This window comes from Panthera tigris, chromosome A2, assembly GCF_018350195.1.
Source record: "Panthera tigris isolate Pti1 chromosome A2, P.tigris_Pti1_mat1.1, whole genome shotgun sequence".
NCBI lineage: Eukaryota > Metazoa > Chordata > Mammalia > Carnivora > Felidae > Panthera > Panthera tigris.
Window position 1 is genome coordinate 38,153,586 of NC_056661.1, and position 17,639 is coordinate 38,171,224.

At 39.5% G+C, this 17,639-nt stretch overlaps 1 protein-coding gene across 8 annotated transcripts in view; it reads right to left on the reverse strand.

The window, feature by feature from the left end:
• Positions 1–17,639, reverse strand: part of FOXP1 (forkhead box P1) — a 455,797-nt gene that overhangs the window by 44,693 nt on the left and 393,465 nt on the right. For all 8 annotated transcript variants that reach the window (XM_042979417.1, XM_042979412.1, XM_042979416.1 and 5 more), the window contains one exon: positions 8,333–8,437. In XM_042979417.1, coding sequence (XP_042835351.1) covers positions 8,333–8,437 — 105 coding nt within the window. The remainder of the gene's footprint in view (positions 1–8,332; positions 8,438–17,639) is intronic.

The following is a 17,639-nucleotide window of genomic DNA, read 5'->3' on the forward strand; positions in this document are numbered from 1 at the left end:
AAGAGCGAAGGAAATAATGCTAACCTTGGTGATTTTTATTCTTCTTCCAGACTATAATTTTCTGATTTATTCCATGCAGAATCCTAACCTAAACACATATTACTTCTGAGGATGGATACATTATCTGGGTCAAATGTATATGACCACAAAAACGAGAACAGAATCACATAGTCAAGACCTATTATGGATGGAAAACATGTTTGGAAAGAATGTGGCCCTGTTCACACGTCTCCAAAGGCCCGCCCTGGATAGGGTTGAGTTTAAGTGTATGAGGCACAATATATCTCTTGTTTATCGCCATATGGAAGAAGCGCATACGGAACAGACACTAAGAGATTAAAAAAACCTTCCAAAAATAAAGCAAGAAAACCCAAAGCAGAAAAGAAAAAGGAGAGTGCTTCCTTTCTGTGTGTGAGAGACGGGACTATTTCAACAGCTGATTCCACCCTCAAAGTATACAGCGCACATAAAATAAATACAGGTCACAAAAATTAACAAATCATCATAACTGCCTAATACATCCTGGGCTGGCTGCGGAAAAACAAGATCATTCTGGATTTATATCTGTAAGTATGGGATTTCCTGGACAGCTAATATCCACAAACAATCAAACACAGGAGGAACATGGGGAAAAAAGGCCGCATTATTTCAAATTTGAGCTGGGAGTCGTGATTTGTAAAGGGCTGAACAGGAACTAGAGTTGAAATTTGAAGCAAGGAAATTCTTCTACTAGGTACTGATGGACATTTCTCTGTTTCTCTTGGCTCTGTACAGGTTTTTAGGTCACTGGGTTTTGAAATGTGGATGCCAAATGAGAATCTCACCAGCACAGAAACTTTGAAAAGGACAACTAACTTAATCCCTCAATTTAAATAAAATAATAATAATAAAAAAAATCTAATGATACTTCACTCAAGAGTCAGAGCTTTTTATGAGACCTGTTGCCAATATTAGTGTCTTGGAATGATCTCATCTTTCATCCTGGCGAAATTCCAACACACAATTTCATTAACCCAGGTACTGCAGGTGATAAAACTCATTTTTCCCTAAAGAGACAGCTAAAAAGTACCAGTTATACATTTATGAAGTACCAGCAATCAAAATTATGGATTTTCTAAAAGGTTTTTAACTACTTTTATTGAAAGGAAAATCGCTGTCTCAGACTTTTGTGACACTGCTGCTAATAATAAATTTTACCATTTAGACATGGCCATAATATGGTAGACAGTGTCAATAAAAGTATGGAGCAAAGATGATCCCTGTCTTTTAAGTAATGCCTTCTAATTACACACCGGAAATGATCACGTGAAGTACGTAACTAATGGCTCTTAAAAGAGAAGAACGCACAACGATGTATCTGTAGCGACACAACGTCCTGTATACATGATACTCCGGTACATGCAGACTTCACTGCACTGAGTAGACATTTACGAAATGTTTTCTCTAGTGCTTTCGAAGTCTACGAGAAAAAAATAAATTTAATTTGCATTTTTGACAAAGGTCTGTTTGCTGGGGAAAAAAATGGGTTCAAAGGTTATTTGCTTCTTTTTCGAGCAAGGTGGTGGCACTGAGCCTTTGGCAAAATTGTTTAAACTTTTCCATCTAATATTCTATAGATCACTAGAGGGCACTGTGGTATTTAGGCCACTCTGACCTCTCTGAGTACTTGGAAAGGTCTTGAACTCCTGAACAATGTCAGAAAGGTGAAAGGGCGGACTTTTCAGGGGGATAAAAATGTGTGCCGGTCCCACCCACTTTTTATTTTTCTAAAGCAATTCAAAAATGCAGGAGAAGTACAAAAGTCAAATTCATAAAAATACTGAGCTCCTCTTAACGCTACTCAAAGACCTGTCACCTGGGATCTGAACGGGGACCAGCATCGTCCCTGTGTTCTTGAGATTTAAATGGTGAGGCTGGAGGCTTGGATCTGCACACACCCGACATACTAGAGGGCTGTTCCCTCCACATGTGCTCCAGCCTCCTGCACTAACTGGAGGCGATTTCACTGCAGAACATTCAGGCATGCAAACCGAGAGCCACAAATGGTTTGAAACAATTTATGATATCCGGCCTCCTTCGACATGTATTAGCATATACCTGGTTTCTTTAACATACACTTTGTTTTTCCAAAACCACAAACATCGTTGCTGGAACTTCATGTGGAAGTGCTTAAGGGGCGGAAAGTTAACACCTTTGTGATCCTTGCAGCCTCACGGTGGCTGTTCAACAAAAGCCTCTTTGTCAAGGCTTTCTCGAGATGTTTTCTTAACATGTTCCAAGTAGTTTTAGGCAGGGAACTAAAGTAAACAAGATGTTACCATGATAAAAACACTTGTGAAAACATTACAGGGCGCACTTAGTAGTTTCTTTCACATAAAACTCTTCACAGTTTTGAGAAGTAAAATTCACAGAAAAAAAAATTTTTTTTAAAGCCAATGACCGATGAAATGTCCTCTACTGTCTACAGTCCTCAACCTTTTGGAAGGGTCAGAGTTCTGTCCCATGGGCATTTCCCTCATTTTTCTTTTCCTAGGCTTCTACTAGAGCACAGAACAAATTTACCTGGGTTTTAATAAACAATATACATTTGACCAACACGCACAGGCATTGTTTTGATCACTGTGCACAGTGTTCTTCTTCAAGAGAAAAGCACGAAAAATACAAACAAAACAAAAACAAAAATTCCTTTCAAATGGATACCAAGCAAGGACGCAAATTACACCCTTCTGAGATGTTACACAAATGACCACCAACAAGAAAAACTAGGGATAGATGGAAATATTTTCCCCAAGCACATAGGACTACCTTGTATTTGTGAAACTGGGTCTGTGCCTGATTTTACATTTGAAGTCAGAAACGGGAAAATGTGGTCATGATTTAACCTTCAAATCCACTCTCCACCTTGTCAGAGAATGATAGGAGCCCCTTTTGAAAAAGAACAAGGGAAGAAGTAGAAATCCGTGTTTTCACTGGGAAAGGTTGTGTCTGCAGCCTGGTTTGAAGAAAAGCAACAAATGATCCAAGTGGGGACAGAATGGAAGAATGCGGGGAGCTTCACCTATCTGGAGAGGCTCGGGTTTGTTTTTGTTTTGCTGCTCCCAGAGGCTGGGAAGCAATGCAGGGCTGGAGGATTTCATTAGACGGAGTAGGAGCGCCTGCTGGTCTCAGCGCTAACAAATACAACAGTCACATGATAACTCGTGGTTGATGGGTTAAAAAAAAAAAACAAAAAAACACCAACACGAAAACTGCAACTTGTTTTGAGAAAAAACAGGGAAATAAATGCATACAATGGACTGGGTATCTGCTGATTCTGATAAAGCGTCCCTCTGCTGGCTGTGGGGGAAAGACAACAGGATGGTTATTTGTACAGTATTTATCTTTGAAATCAAGGGCCCTGTGGTATACCCCACCTTGGGAACAAACACTGCAGAATGATCACAGAAAAGTGTCAAATCTCGGGGTTTGATTTACCAACAGTTATGATATTTCTCTCTCAGGAGGGAAAAAAGAATATGCCTCATTTTTAGACCCATGAGTCTCCCCTCCCTTCCTTTAACCTCCCTCTCTGTGAACACTGGCATTTTATTGTCAGATGGGATTTTTATCCTGAATAACTGATCTTGGCCTCTCTAAAAGTTATCTCCTACCAGCCTCAGCAACAGAGGATCAGAAAACAGCTACCATGCAAAGTCACTTTCCCCTTTCACACTGAGCCCTAAAAACCAGGTGGAAAGAGCCCAAGCCCATCTAAGTGTAAAAACTGTGGATGGTGAATGAGGTAACAGGGCAAGGCATGCATGGGTGTTTTCCCAAAATGTGAATAAATGTAAGGGCTCTGTGAATACAAACTAAAATAACCCAAGACAGCAATGGCTAAGGAAATGTAAAAAGATTTCTCAGCTAAAAACGTTATGACACCAACAAGTTTACTCCAGGTCAGAGGTCAGCATTCTAAACACCCATCCCTTACACACGGTCCTATGGTTGCTTTTACGCTACAAAAGCAGGGGTGGTAGTTGCGAGAGACTGTACAGACTGCAAAAATCTACCCTATTTACTGTCAGATCCTTTACAGAAAAAGTTGGCCGCCCCTCGCCCCTCCATCACACTGGATTGTGTGGGACTTTTGACAAGAAATTTATGGTGACAAATATTAAAGATTAGTCTCTTCTAACATGTTAATGTTCTGCACGGTTACAACATCTTCCCTAGGAATGCTCAGAAATGTTCGGATACTGAAAATTATCCCTCTTTTAAACATGTACTTGAGGGCATAGATAAGAAAAAAAGGACTGATACATTTTTAAAGAGTGCCTAGTATGGGTCAGGCACTTTATGTGATGCGCCTTTTAATTCTAACAACCTCGAGAGGGGGTCACTAATACTGTTATCCCCAACTACACGTGCGGATACTGATGCTCACACAGGCTGTGTGCCTAGCTCAAAGAACACACTGATACCAAATGGCTTCACTACCCCATCTGCCTTTTCTTCGAAGCTCTTTCTACACCTATGGCATGAAGTTGAAAACATATAGTTAATAAATGGTGATGCTTCTAACCCCGTGGTCGCAGGACTGCTTGGATTTGGATCTTCACTCCACTTCCTGCTAGCTGTGTGACCTTGGGGAAAATCACTTGACTTCTCTGTGTTAGCTTCCTTAGCTGTAAGTTGAGAGTAATACCTTAATATTATCACTGTTAGGTGGGGTGAGGATTAAATGGGTCATACAGCTGACTCTTGAAAAACGTGGGGGTTAGGAACGCTGACCCCTCCTCACCCCTCAGGTAGCAAAAATCCATGGGTAACTTTTGACTCCCCCCACCAAACTGAACTGCTAATAGCCTACTGTTCATAGGAAGCCTTACCAACAACACACGACGTCGATCAACACATTACTGTGTGTTGTTATGTATTATATACTATATTGCAATAAAGTAAGCTACAATATAAAGTATTAAGAAAATCCTAAGGAAAGGAAGTATTTCTAAAACTGTATTGTGTTTATTGAGAAAACAAATCTGCATGTAAGTTGACCTCCACAGTTCAAATCCATGTTATTCAAGGGTCAGCCATATATATAAAGTACTTGGAGCTGACCCTGTGGCACAGTTCTGAGTTGTTTAATTATACTCTTACTAGGGGAGCATAAAATCAGGGGATCAAAAGATAAGTGGGGAAAAAAATCTAGAACGCAACAACTAAGTCAAGGTCAGAGCAATGCTACATTTTGTTGACTAAAAGTGCCTTGGAGAATCCAAGTACTCCTAGTATCAACTTGCTTAAACCATAAGACTGTTATGTCCCTCTATAGAGTGAGAATGGAAAAGAAGAGTGAGCCCACAAGAGGTGCTTCCAGAATCTACAAATATGGCACACTTTGAGAAGAAATGCTTAAAACATCACTTCTCATCAACAATGACTCCACGATGACATGATTCAAAGAGGCCATGTGGTTTCTGTTTGACCCACACGATATATGGTAGCTCTTTCAGTCCAGTTCAATGGAAAGCAAAGTTGGTTTCACGAGAGCCAATTTGATTACTCTTTAGACTGCACACAGATGTGGGAGAAGCGAATCTGCAAGAAGACTAACTTATTTTCCACTACATTAAGCAACACACTGAAACCTGAAGACAACTCTGAATTTCCCAGAGCTAAAATCATGCTGTAGAGGAAACTCAGAATCCTGAATTTGTCATATATGGCCAATCAATGGGTAACTCAAGAAATCATTAAGAGAGCAGTGAGTTCGAGGGTTTTTTTCTTTCACGTTCAGCATTTACTCTCCCATTTCTGGTTTATATACTTGTTTTTCACACTTGGGAGCCAAATCTCTCATCCCTAACCCCCATGTGGTTCACGTGGGGTGAAGGGTGAACGTCTCTATGTGCTCTGGAGGTGGCCATGCGATGGAAGGAAGGCTGGCTACAACACTGTGACTGGCTCAAAGCTGGAACACGTGACTCAATCTGGGTCACTGGGTCAGGGGGAGCCTGCTCGGGACTACTGGTGGACGACAGAAAAAGAGGTGCACTGTGAGATGGATCAACTTGTGGCATATAGATTTGTCGTCTTTAGTTCTACTTGGAAAGAGCCTAAGAGTGAAGGCAACACAGAAGAAAACCAAGCCAACAGACACAAAACCAATGCTCCAATAGGCTTGTTTAAGCTTCTAGATCCAGCCATGCTTGAGGCGGCTATCCCACTGGACTTCCTAGTTATAAGAGCCAATTATCACTCCCCAACTCCCCCCTGCCGTCTTGGGGGGGAGGGGAGAAAGGGGTTAAACCAGGTCTGTAGCTTACAAGCGGAAGTCTTCTAACAAACAGAAGTCATTAAGTACTAAGAAATAAACAGGCAACCATGGCAGGTCCATAGTGGCTACCCAATCCACTGAGCAAACATGAACCAAGAACATGTCGCGTCACGTGCAAAACCACAATAATTGACAGATGGTTTCCTATAAAGATCCAGGCTCCAAATATCCTTAAAAGGGGATTTAAAAAAAAAAAAATTCATTAGTCTAGGCCCCAATTTTCATGATCATTAGATTCTTTTCTTTCGTACGAGGTTGGTTTAAAATTGTGCTATCTCATTGTAGGGGCACAAGAAAAAAATTACATATATATATATATATATATACATATATATATATACATATAAAATCGTCAGCTTAGTGATAAATGGACTTCTGATTTGAGGTTGAGGGTGGAAATACTCTGATTATTAACAACATTTTTTAAATGGATCATACTGAAAAACTGCCTTTTTCCCTTTGTGGCTCTAAAACTGATACACCAAGAATAGTCATAGCAATTGTGTATTTTTAAAGACTTTATGAAAATAAATCCTATTTACAGATGGTTATCAACCATTCTAGAGATAAGTGAAATTAGCACCAATGTATTTATCAAAGCTAGCACTGGTGAAGAAGGTGAAATCAGAATTTGAAAGTGGTTTCTACCAAAGTCTTTTTCTCTCATTATCTAAATACAATTAGGCAAAAACAAAACAAAGATTTATAATGAGTGATTTATAAGAGAACAAAGCCCAATAACACAACTAGCTTGAATCAGAATAATTGTAAAGGGCTTTTGCTTACTTTAAAGTATCACTGCCCTTGATTGTTCATATTTAGGAACAAATTTTAGGCATCTCTTGTAAAAATTTTTTTTTTAAGCACTTAACTTTCTAATGACTACATAATGCTCATCAAGTAAATTATTAAAGCTGGGAAGCTCTGAAATAGATTCACAGTCTTCATGAATTAAAACACCATATCAGTGAAACTCCTTTCAGGTAAACAATGAATGGATCTTTAATGGTACGTTCTTAAAACAGTTGTATGCAGATCCATAAGGCTAAATACAGAGACTGCTTTAAGAATATACAGACCACACAAAACTAGAAACCTGTACACAAATCAGCTGTTTTCTATTTCTGGGGGCTTGAATGAGAGGGAAAAGCCAAAAGCAAAGACCTCCCAACTCCCAATCTATAAGCCATCACGAAGTCAGACATAAAGGAGTGATACACGTGCATATGTTCAATTATTGCGTAATATATAAATATACTAAATACAATGTATTATTATATTCAGCCCATCTGCCAATGATTCGGTGATACTACCGATAAATTTATGGGGTGTCAATAACACAGGGCAGTTTAGTCTGAGATGATTAATCTATCATTTCTTTACAGAGATACTTTAGCAATGTTACAGACTTAAGTGGGATAATCCAAGTTTTCGTCATACTTTAATGGTAGAAATTAAAGTTACTCCATTCTCCCCATAAGGACAAGAATTGGAACTAAAGTCAACACCAGGATGGAAAGGTAGGAAGCAACTTGGCAGCATTTCCTTGGCACCCATTTCTTAAGTGTGTAAGTCATGTGTATAAAAATGAAGGGGACCAGTCACTAAGCTGCAACTGGCCGTGAAGTGACAGCAGTCTTGTAAACTTAAGAGTATGTCAGTGACTCAGTATGCAGACCAATGAATACAAGTGAAAACTAAATTCTGGCAAATTTAGTACTGGGAAAATTTTTATTTAATCACTGTCATCCTGAGGAAACGGGTAAACGATAGACTCTTACCAAGAGCATCAAAACTACCCTTGGTTGAACCTCTTTTGCCCTTTACCATCTACCCTCCGCAGATTCTGGGACTATTCCTAGGACGATGTGCTAGCTCTTAGGATCTAGAGTCCATTTTCAAAATGGGGGTGTGAAACCCTCCATCAAAAAGGTATTTTATAAGGAAAAGCATGAGCAGTGGGAGGTGATAGCTATGTAAGAGAAGAAAGCGATATAAAATCATTCTTACTTCAGAAATGATTGGAAATCTTCGCACACTGCTTCACAGCCTGGCCACTTGCATACACCATGTCCGTAGAGAGGATGGCTATGGGGGTGCTCCTCGTGGGACAAACTGAAAAAAAGCACACACGCACACACACACACAAAAGGACAAGAGAATGAATTTGTTGCCAAGAACCATCCCAACAGGCTTAAAAGGCAAGAGGAACCCACATGTCTGAAAGTGGACATGGAGAAATCTAGGGTTTCTTTTCCCCAGGCATTTACAAATTAATTCTGCATTGTTATCTAAAAGCAAGAGTTAAATTCCAGACTGTGACTAGTCCAATGTTAGAAATGTACCACCACGTATGAAAAGTGTTTGACAGGCTTTTGTTAGAGGCAAAGCTCTCTACTCAAACTGTGAAGGATTCTTTAAAAAGCTAGAATTTATCATTTAATCTACATAATGAAAATGATCAAATCTGTACTTGATTTTGAGATTCTCTTGCTGTTTTCTACCCAGGATATTATACATTTTCCTCCTCCCTTCCACTAGAAAACTGCTTTCACATAATTGTATGATCTTTTCACAAATTAATTTTATCAAGCACCGAATAGAGCAATTAAATAATTTAGCATCAAATAACTTAGCAAGACAAATATATCCAAGTAGATGATTAGCTTAAAAACACTAGCGACAGCAGGAAGATTACATCCCTAAAATTATAGACACCATGACTGAGAAGAAACTTGGCATGAACATAAGGGGTTAATCCTTCAGTGGGGTTCCAATCAATATGTAATGATTTGACCACAAGGATCCAAGTCATGGGATGCTTTGATCCACACCATGTGGTGCTTGGGGAAGTGTATCTGTTGCACTCGCTGATGATCCATATTCTCAAATATTTTCTCTATTAGATTTCTGCATCCAGACTTCTTTCAGACAAATTATTTTTACAGTCATTTCCATAACCTTAGATTCCATCAAATAGAAATGTAAAACTAACATTGAGAGTTCTGTTTCATACTCAAGCACATTCTCTTCAAGGAAAGGGCTATTTTGCAACTTATTCCAGTGTCTGTGATTCTGAAGTTGAATCATGACTCCATACACATACACGCAAGTGCACACACATGTGCAGCTTGTAGATTACCACAAGGATGCGTATTTACATATTATCGATCGATTCACATGCACAGAGCAGACATACACAAACGCCACTTGTCCCTGACTTACAATGAATCTGCATTTGGCATATTACCAACAGTTAAACTAAGGAGCACTAAGAGTAAACACACATGTGCATAGAACTACACCTTATCAAAGATCAATAGGTCTATCTATGGCTTTTAAATAATTATGTTGGAAATTTAACATAATTTGAAAAGAGCGATCAGCTTTTTTTTTTTTTTTTTTGCCTTTAAATAGAAAATGAATCTGGAAACCAAAAAAAAAAAAAAAAAAATTACACAAGTCTTACTGATAAAGGTGCCCCTCATGAGAGAAAAGAGTAACACAAGTGAACGAAGGTAGCTCTATAATGAGAGGTACACAGCCCCGTGGCCAAAGGATATTCTCTAAGCAATTAAGAGGGCAAAAGTCCACCGGACCAATGGAAAGAATTACTACCAATCCAAGATCATCTTCAGATTTTTTTTAATGTTTATTTATTTTTAAGAGAGAGAGAGAGCCAGAGTGAGAGCAAGAGAGGGCAGAGAGAGAAGGAGACACAGAATCTGAAGCAGGCTCCAGGCTCTGAGCTGTCAGCAGCGAACCGGATGCAGGGCTCAAACTCACAAACCGCGAGATCATGACCTGAGCTGAAGTCGGCCGCTCAACTAACTGAAGCCATCCAGGCGCCCCACATCTTCAGAATTTTTAAACAATATATTAGAAATGATGACCTAAGATGATGTTAGTGTAACTATTTTGGTAATCATGTCATGATACATGTAAGTCAAATCATTATGCTGTACAACTTATACAATGCTCTACATCACTTATATCTCACTAACACTAGAAAAATAGATATGATACAAAAACAGAATTTCAAAAAATTACTGACAATATTTGAAACTAAAGAGTCCTTCTAAGGACTGAATTCTCAGCTATTCTGAGGGAGGGAAACCATTGAAAATGAAAACTATTCCTATCAATAGCATAGAAAGAAAAAAAAAAAACCTAACCATAGTTATGTTCTTTACCAACTTAAGATTAATTAAAATATTTTCATAATGTTAAAATTTTTTATATCTATAAAAATATATAATACACATTTCTCAGAAATTGAGGCATGAAGATTTCTATCACCCATTTATAAATATTTTCAAAAATGTTTACTGAGGGAGAGAGAGCATGCACGTGTGAGGCGGGAGGAAGGGCAGAGAGGGGAGAGACAGAGGATCCAAAGCTGACTCTGCACGGTCAGCAGAGTCAGATGTGGGGCTTGAACCCACGAACCGCGTGACCACGACCTGAGCCGAAACTAAGTCGGAAGCTTAACTGATTTAGCCACTCAGGTGCCCCTCGTCCTTTTATATTTAACCTAATCTTGTTATTAAAGAATTTCTGTTATCGACTAGTCTTCAAAATCCTTATTTACTAAAGCAAAAAGCCCACCATAAACGATCTTAGCTCTAGTTACATACTGAAATTGGTCAAACCATCCCTCTATTTTGGACACTGAGACTCCCTTCGTGTTTCATACGCCTATGAACAATGTTAAAAATAAAATTTACCAGGTCAAACATCCCAGTATATAACTGATTTTTACAAGATGCATTCAGAGAAATGGAATGAGTCAATTAATGAGTACTCAGTTTTAAAATTCACTATGAATATTCTATCAAGTTGCTCTCGAGAGATGCTGCATGCCGACTATGTTCTTAACCATTATACATACTTTGTATAATTCCTTAAGTTGGAAACCAAACGCCTCAACTGGTTAGGGTTTAAAATTAATACCACTAGTTAAAAACTGCCAACGGTTATTCTTCTGTGCTTTTTTTGTTAAGCGGAGAGTGTCCTGAAACTAACAGTATGAAAGAAAATGGTAGGTGTTTGCTGGAGGAATTTATGATTACAAATAAAATATACATGATTTAACATGGGCTCTGCCATCCCTTCTCCCCCGACCCCATCTCTCTGCTTTTTGGTTAGGTTATTTGTGAAGGCCCCGCGGCCTGAATAAAAACTACTCTGCTCCAAGAATTTATTTTTAGTTCAACTTGGTATCCTTATTTTTCAAAGTGAGAACAAAGGACTGTCCACTAAGACTTTATAGAAAGACAAGGCTCCCAGAACTAAAGAAACCCAAAACCCTCACACACATGTACATAGTTACATACTCAGAATACCTCTTGAAAACTTGCCTCTACATTAAAACAACATTTACTATGAAAATAAGATATGCTCTTATTTTCCTCAGTTCACACAGCGATAACGCTGAGACGGCTACTAAAGAAAGTCCATTCCCCTGCCACCCTATCCCCACTCCACACGGAATTAACCCACCCTAGATAATAACACTGTTAACATCTGGTACGTTATTGTGCTTTTTCTTCTAACACATCACTAGTTTATGAAAATGGAAACATACTATATACTGCCACCTGTTTTTCATGTTTGATATATAATTCAATACTTCTATTTATTTTGTGCGTCTCACAGATACTTTTATTCATGCTGTGAAGGAAAAAATACTGTTTTAAAAAATTTTTACTTATTTTTTGGGAGTGGTTTGGGAAGGGCAGAGAGAGAGGGTGAGAAAATAGAAGCAGGCTCCAGGCTCCGAGCTATCAGCACAGAGCCCGACACGGCGCCTGAACTCACAAACCATGAGATCGTGGCCTGAGCCGAAGCAGGAAGCTTAACCAGCTGAGCCACCCAGGCGCCCCTGAAAAAAAAGCACTTCTAAAAGTGTTCAGTGATGGATGTTCCACAACGCAGCTTACTGCAATTTACAGCCAGACTGGTGTTCCCAGCTAACATGTGTTCCAAGTAAAGCTGGTTAATGACGACCACGAGCAGGTGTAGGACTGGAAACTTTGAAATCTTTACTTCCTTTTTTGAAAAATTAATAAATTGATTAATTAAGAGAGAGAGAATAGCTCAAGTAGGCTCCACACTCAGTGCAGAGCCTGAAGCAGGGCTTGATCTCATAACCATGAGAACACGACCTGAACTGAATTCAAGAGTCCGACACTTAACCGACTGAGCCATCCAGGCTCCCCTAAATCTTGACTTCATTTATCAGCACTCCTGATTCCACAAAAGATGAAACCCAATCAACCCCATTCCTAACCAAATGTCCTGGTAAACTTAGGTACAGTAGGGCTTCATGGGGATCCAAACATTTTTAATAAGGTTTTGAAGCATCCTGGTGCGCAGGACCACTGGCTCAGGCCACCATGACCTGCGTGGCCAGTGAGTATAATTGGATACTTTTAAATACATGGTTGTCTGAAATAAAATGCTAGGCTTTGAAAGGCAAAGAAACAGGCTGGCAGTAGTGCTCTGACAGAGCATCTCTGGAAAAACCCGTAAGGAACCACACTGTCAGAGGTGGTGAAGAAACGGAATTTTCACCATGTCACGTTTGAAGTTTTTATTTTATGCACTGTAGGAAGGCTGTGCTGTTCGACTGTTATTTTTTTTCATTTACATGTATGAATACATACCTATATGTGCACACATGACAAAATCAAGTGCTACTCAGGACTCAACTTTGAGACTGCCATCTTCCTTGACAGTGGCACAGCAAAGCACACAGCATGGGTGGCTGAGTCCAGCTCCTGGCCTTTCAAGCATGCTGTGTGGTATACCAGCTGTACTTGTGAATGGGAGCTTTTCTGTTTCACTAGAAATGTGGAACAAACATTTATATTCTGACTTCCTTTTGGGATGGGCAAAAAGTGAAAGAAGTGAAAATGAGTAAAAAATGTTTTTTAACTTGAATTATTTATACATGTTTATAGGCTGAAACATGGTGGAAGACGGCAATCCAAGGACCCAACGGTCAGGTAAAATCAGTGAGCCCAATCATTTCAATAAGCTGTCCTAGGTAAACTCAGCAACGTTTTGCAAAGTATATACTTCTGGAAAGCTGCCAAAGCCAAGGATGAATAAAGACATATTTGGTTTTGAAGGGATTTAAAAATGTTGGTCCAAACTTAAACTTTCAAAAATATAGAGTCAACTTTTTAATAAATTATTTTTTACTACAAACTCCCAGGTTAAAAATCCCAGGGGCAGGGATTGCATCGGACTCATCTCCACACACTCACATAGGACATGGGCTCAACAAATGTTACATGGATTCAGGAATAAGAGACAATAAATAATTATGCTAGGCTATTGGATTTTGCTGTGGATGTATCATTCACTTAGTGTTTGCCTTTTTTTTTTATTCTTGAAGGTGAAGGCCAGAATGATGCCTATCCACTCGAGAAAACAGGGTTGTGACACCTTCTTTTATTTAATTTTACTTCTAATAATATGAAATACAAATAGTGTGCAGTCAAGAAAAGCCAGGTGATTTAAACTGCTCTTAATAATCCTTGGTATATAAAAATTAAATGTTTTTTTTAACACGAGAACAGTGACAGCATTTCAGATTAGAGAGAACCAACTTGCCATAAATACGATTACATATAAGTATGTAATAACAATTCCTGACCTTACATGATATCACACACAGTATATGTTCTTCTGTATGGTGTAATGGTGTCATTTTCAAAGACATTTATTTAAGAGTTTTTCCTATTTATTCTTCTTATGTCAAAGTATACCCGCCAGAGTCCTAACTTCAATACAGACTTGAGCCTCTGAGAAGATTTTTTATTTTATTTTTTAAATGTTTATTTTTGAGAGAGAGACAGAGCACGAGTGGGGGAGGGGCAGAGAGAGAGGGAGACACAGAATCTGAAGCGGGCTCCAGGCTCCGAGCTGTCAGCACAGAGCCCGACGCGGGGCTCCAACTCACAGAGTTGAGATCATGTGAGATCATGACCTGCGCTCAAGTCAGATGCTCAACCGACTGAGCCACCCAGGTGCCCCCTTCCAAGTTCACTTCTTAATGACAACTTGAAACTGCAATCATTAAATTCATCTACTGCAACTAAGAACAATTTCTCATTTCAGTCCATTCTCTTGAGTGTCCGTATTAGTCCTGTAAGTTAGTTTTCTGTAGGCACACCTCACTGTACTCAGTGTCAGCCAACTTAAAGGCAGTTCCCCTTTCGGCTGACAGCGCACCCAGCTTCTCCTGTGCCCTGACCCAGGTTCTCCTGTTTCTCTTCTGAGTCTACCCCAATTTGTGTTTTCGCTCTTTTCCAAGTGTGCTCTGTTTTCTTCCTCTCCAGATTCCTGATTCGACTGTAAACAAAAGTCTGCATCTGTGTGCACTACTTTTATAGTTTCCCTTTGTCACGCTCCCCCCAAGTTAACCCCAAATTATAAAATGTATTTTATTTCACTGGCATGTTATTTTATTAATCGAGTTGTGAAAGACTGCTGGTCATTCTCTAATCACTCAAAATTGTGAAATATGGGGGCGCCTGGGTAGCTCAGTTGGTGAAACATCTGACTTGGGCTCAGGTCATGATCTCATGTTCCTGAGTTCAAGCCCTGCATCGGGCTCTCTGCTTTCAGCACTGAGCCTGCTTCAGATCCTCTGTCCCCCCTCTCTCTCTGCCCATCCCCTGCTCCCACACTCTTTTTTCCTGTAAAAAAATTTTTTTAAATAAAAAAATTGTGAAATATGTTTTTCTTTTTTAAGTGTTACTGAGAGATTCATATACCATACGATTCACTCTTTTAAAGTATATAATTCAATGGTTTTGAATATGTTCAGAGTTGTGTAACCACATCGCATATAATTTTAGAACATTTCTATCACACCAAAAAGGAATCCTATACCCATTAGCAATCACTCCCCATTTCTTCTCAACCTTCAGTTCCTTCCCACCACTAATCTTCTGTTTCTAGACATATGCTTATTCTGGACATTTCATATAAACAGCATCATACAAGATGTGCTTTTTGTGTCTGCCTTCTTCCACTTAGCACAGTGCTTTGGAGGTCCATCATCCCTGTAGTGTATATAAGGGCTTCATTTCTTTTTTTCAGCTGAATAGTAGTATTCCACTGTGTGTGTGTGTGTGTGTGTGTGTGTGTGTGTGTGTGTGTGTGTTTGTGTATCCATTTTTTGTGTATGCATAAAATTTTTTGTGTATGTCCATCAATTTATCCATTGATGGACATTCGGGCTGTTTCCACATTCTAGTTATTGTGAACAGTGGTGATATGAGAGTGCAGGTATACGAATGAATACATGTTTTCAATTCTTTTGGGTGTATATATCTAAGAACAGAACTGTCGGGTCATAGGGTAACTCTGGTGAACACGTGGAGGAACCACCAGACCAGTGTTAAAATCAGCCGCACTACCTTATATTCTAACCAGGTTTATTTGAGGGTTCCAATTTCTCCATATCCTTGCCAAGACCTGTTGTCTTTAACCTTGCCACCTCACTGCATGTAAAGTGGTATTTTTTGTGTTTCTGATTTGTATTTACTTACCATTTAATACTGTTGAGCATCTTTTCATGTGCTGTGTATCTCCCTTAGAGAAATGTCTATTCAAATTATTTGTCCAGTTTTTAAAAACTGGGTCATTTGTCTTTTTACTCTTGAATGACGTTTTAAATATACATACATATATATTTATTTTTTTGCATCTCAGTTTCTCATCACAAAAATAATTTACAAATAGTTACTCCCATTTTGTGGACTACCTTGCCAGGTTCTTGATGGTGTGCTCTCAAGCACAAGTCTCTGATTTCGATGAAGTCCCATTTGTCTGTTTTTTCTGTAGTTCCATGTGATTTTGGTGTCACATCAAATAACCCACTGACTGATCGAAGGTAATGAAGATTTATTCCTATGTTTTCTTCTGAGAGTTCTGACTGTCACATTTATGTCTATCACTCATCTTAATTTTTGTGTATGGTGTGAGGAAGAGGTCCAACTTCATTCTTATTTTTGGCATGTTGTCCCAGGACCATTTGATGGAAAGGTCATTCTAGTTCTCTCTTCAACGAATTGTCTTGGCACTTTGTCAAAAACCAAGTGAACATAAATTCACTTTTGGTACATTTTGCACACAGGCACTGGGCAAAAATGACACACCTTGTGGATGAATGAGGAGGAGGTGCTTAGTGATTACTGACTGAAGGGACGAAGGTCGTCTATGCCTTCTAGTAAGGACTAACAGATCCTTACCGCTGCTGTGGAGCAGGAAGCTTTTCCCTTCTAAACTATTCCTCACCCTCTACAAAGACCCCCCCCCCCCAAACTGCAAGCGATCCCCTTGCTGCCACCTTTGACCACTTAGGAGCGCTTCTGCCTCCCTCTCTTCGCCACTGATCACCTCCCTCTTTCCCACCATTTGGCCTCTCATTCAGCCAGCCAAAATTAGTGGCATACTGACCCTGAGACAGGCACCGAGGTTACTACGGACGAAGACCAGTTCTCTGAGAAAATGAACTATTGCCTCCCTACGGCTCAAGTCTCTCCTGGTCTTTTTTCCAATTCTTTGCTCTCTTGTCCACGTGCACGTGCTTGCTTCTGTCCACCCCATTACCACTTCAGTCACAGAATCTCTCTCTCTCAGATCTGTCACAGCCCGTGATCTTGGCTGGGTGGCAAGGGGCTGCTCACTCTCTGCCAAAACATTTAACGACTCCAGATACCTCAGGTTTCCAGAAAGATGTTCTCCTGATACAGTTTCAGGACTACCTAGTACTTAAAAGTGCCTTACATTAAACTGTGATCATAACCACGGCAAGTGTCCATGAAAGCCACTTTTTTTTTTTTTTTTAAGTAGGCGCCACACACAGCATGGAGCCCAGTGGGGGGCTTGAACTCATGACCCTGAGATCAAGACCTAAGCTGAGATCAAGAGTCAGACACTTAACCGACTGAGCCACCCAGGTGCCCCTGAAAGCCCCTATTTTACAGCTTCTTCTTTTATTTGTTTAATTCTTTAATGACAACTTACACAGATATGGTACCACTTTCTCTCTTTCTCTCGCTTCACTTTTTAGTTCTTATCACATTTCCCTGCCTTCTACTCTGCTACCGCATCCTAGTTTCAATGACATTTTAAGTATCAGACCAGGGATTTCTCAGGTTTAGAGATGGGATTATGAATTTGATTTCTGGTGATGAAGTGGTATCAGAAAACATGCCTTCAGATTTATTTATACCAAATGTTCATGAACTAACTGATACATTTATGATATATACAACATGTCGGTTTCCATGAC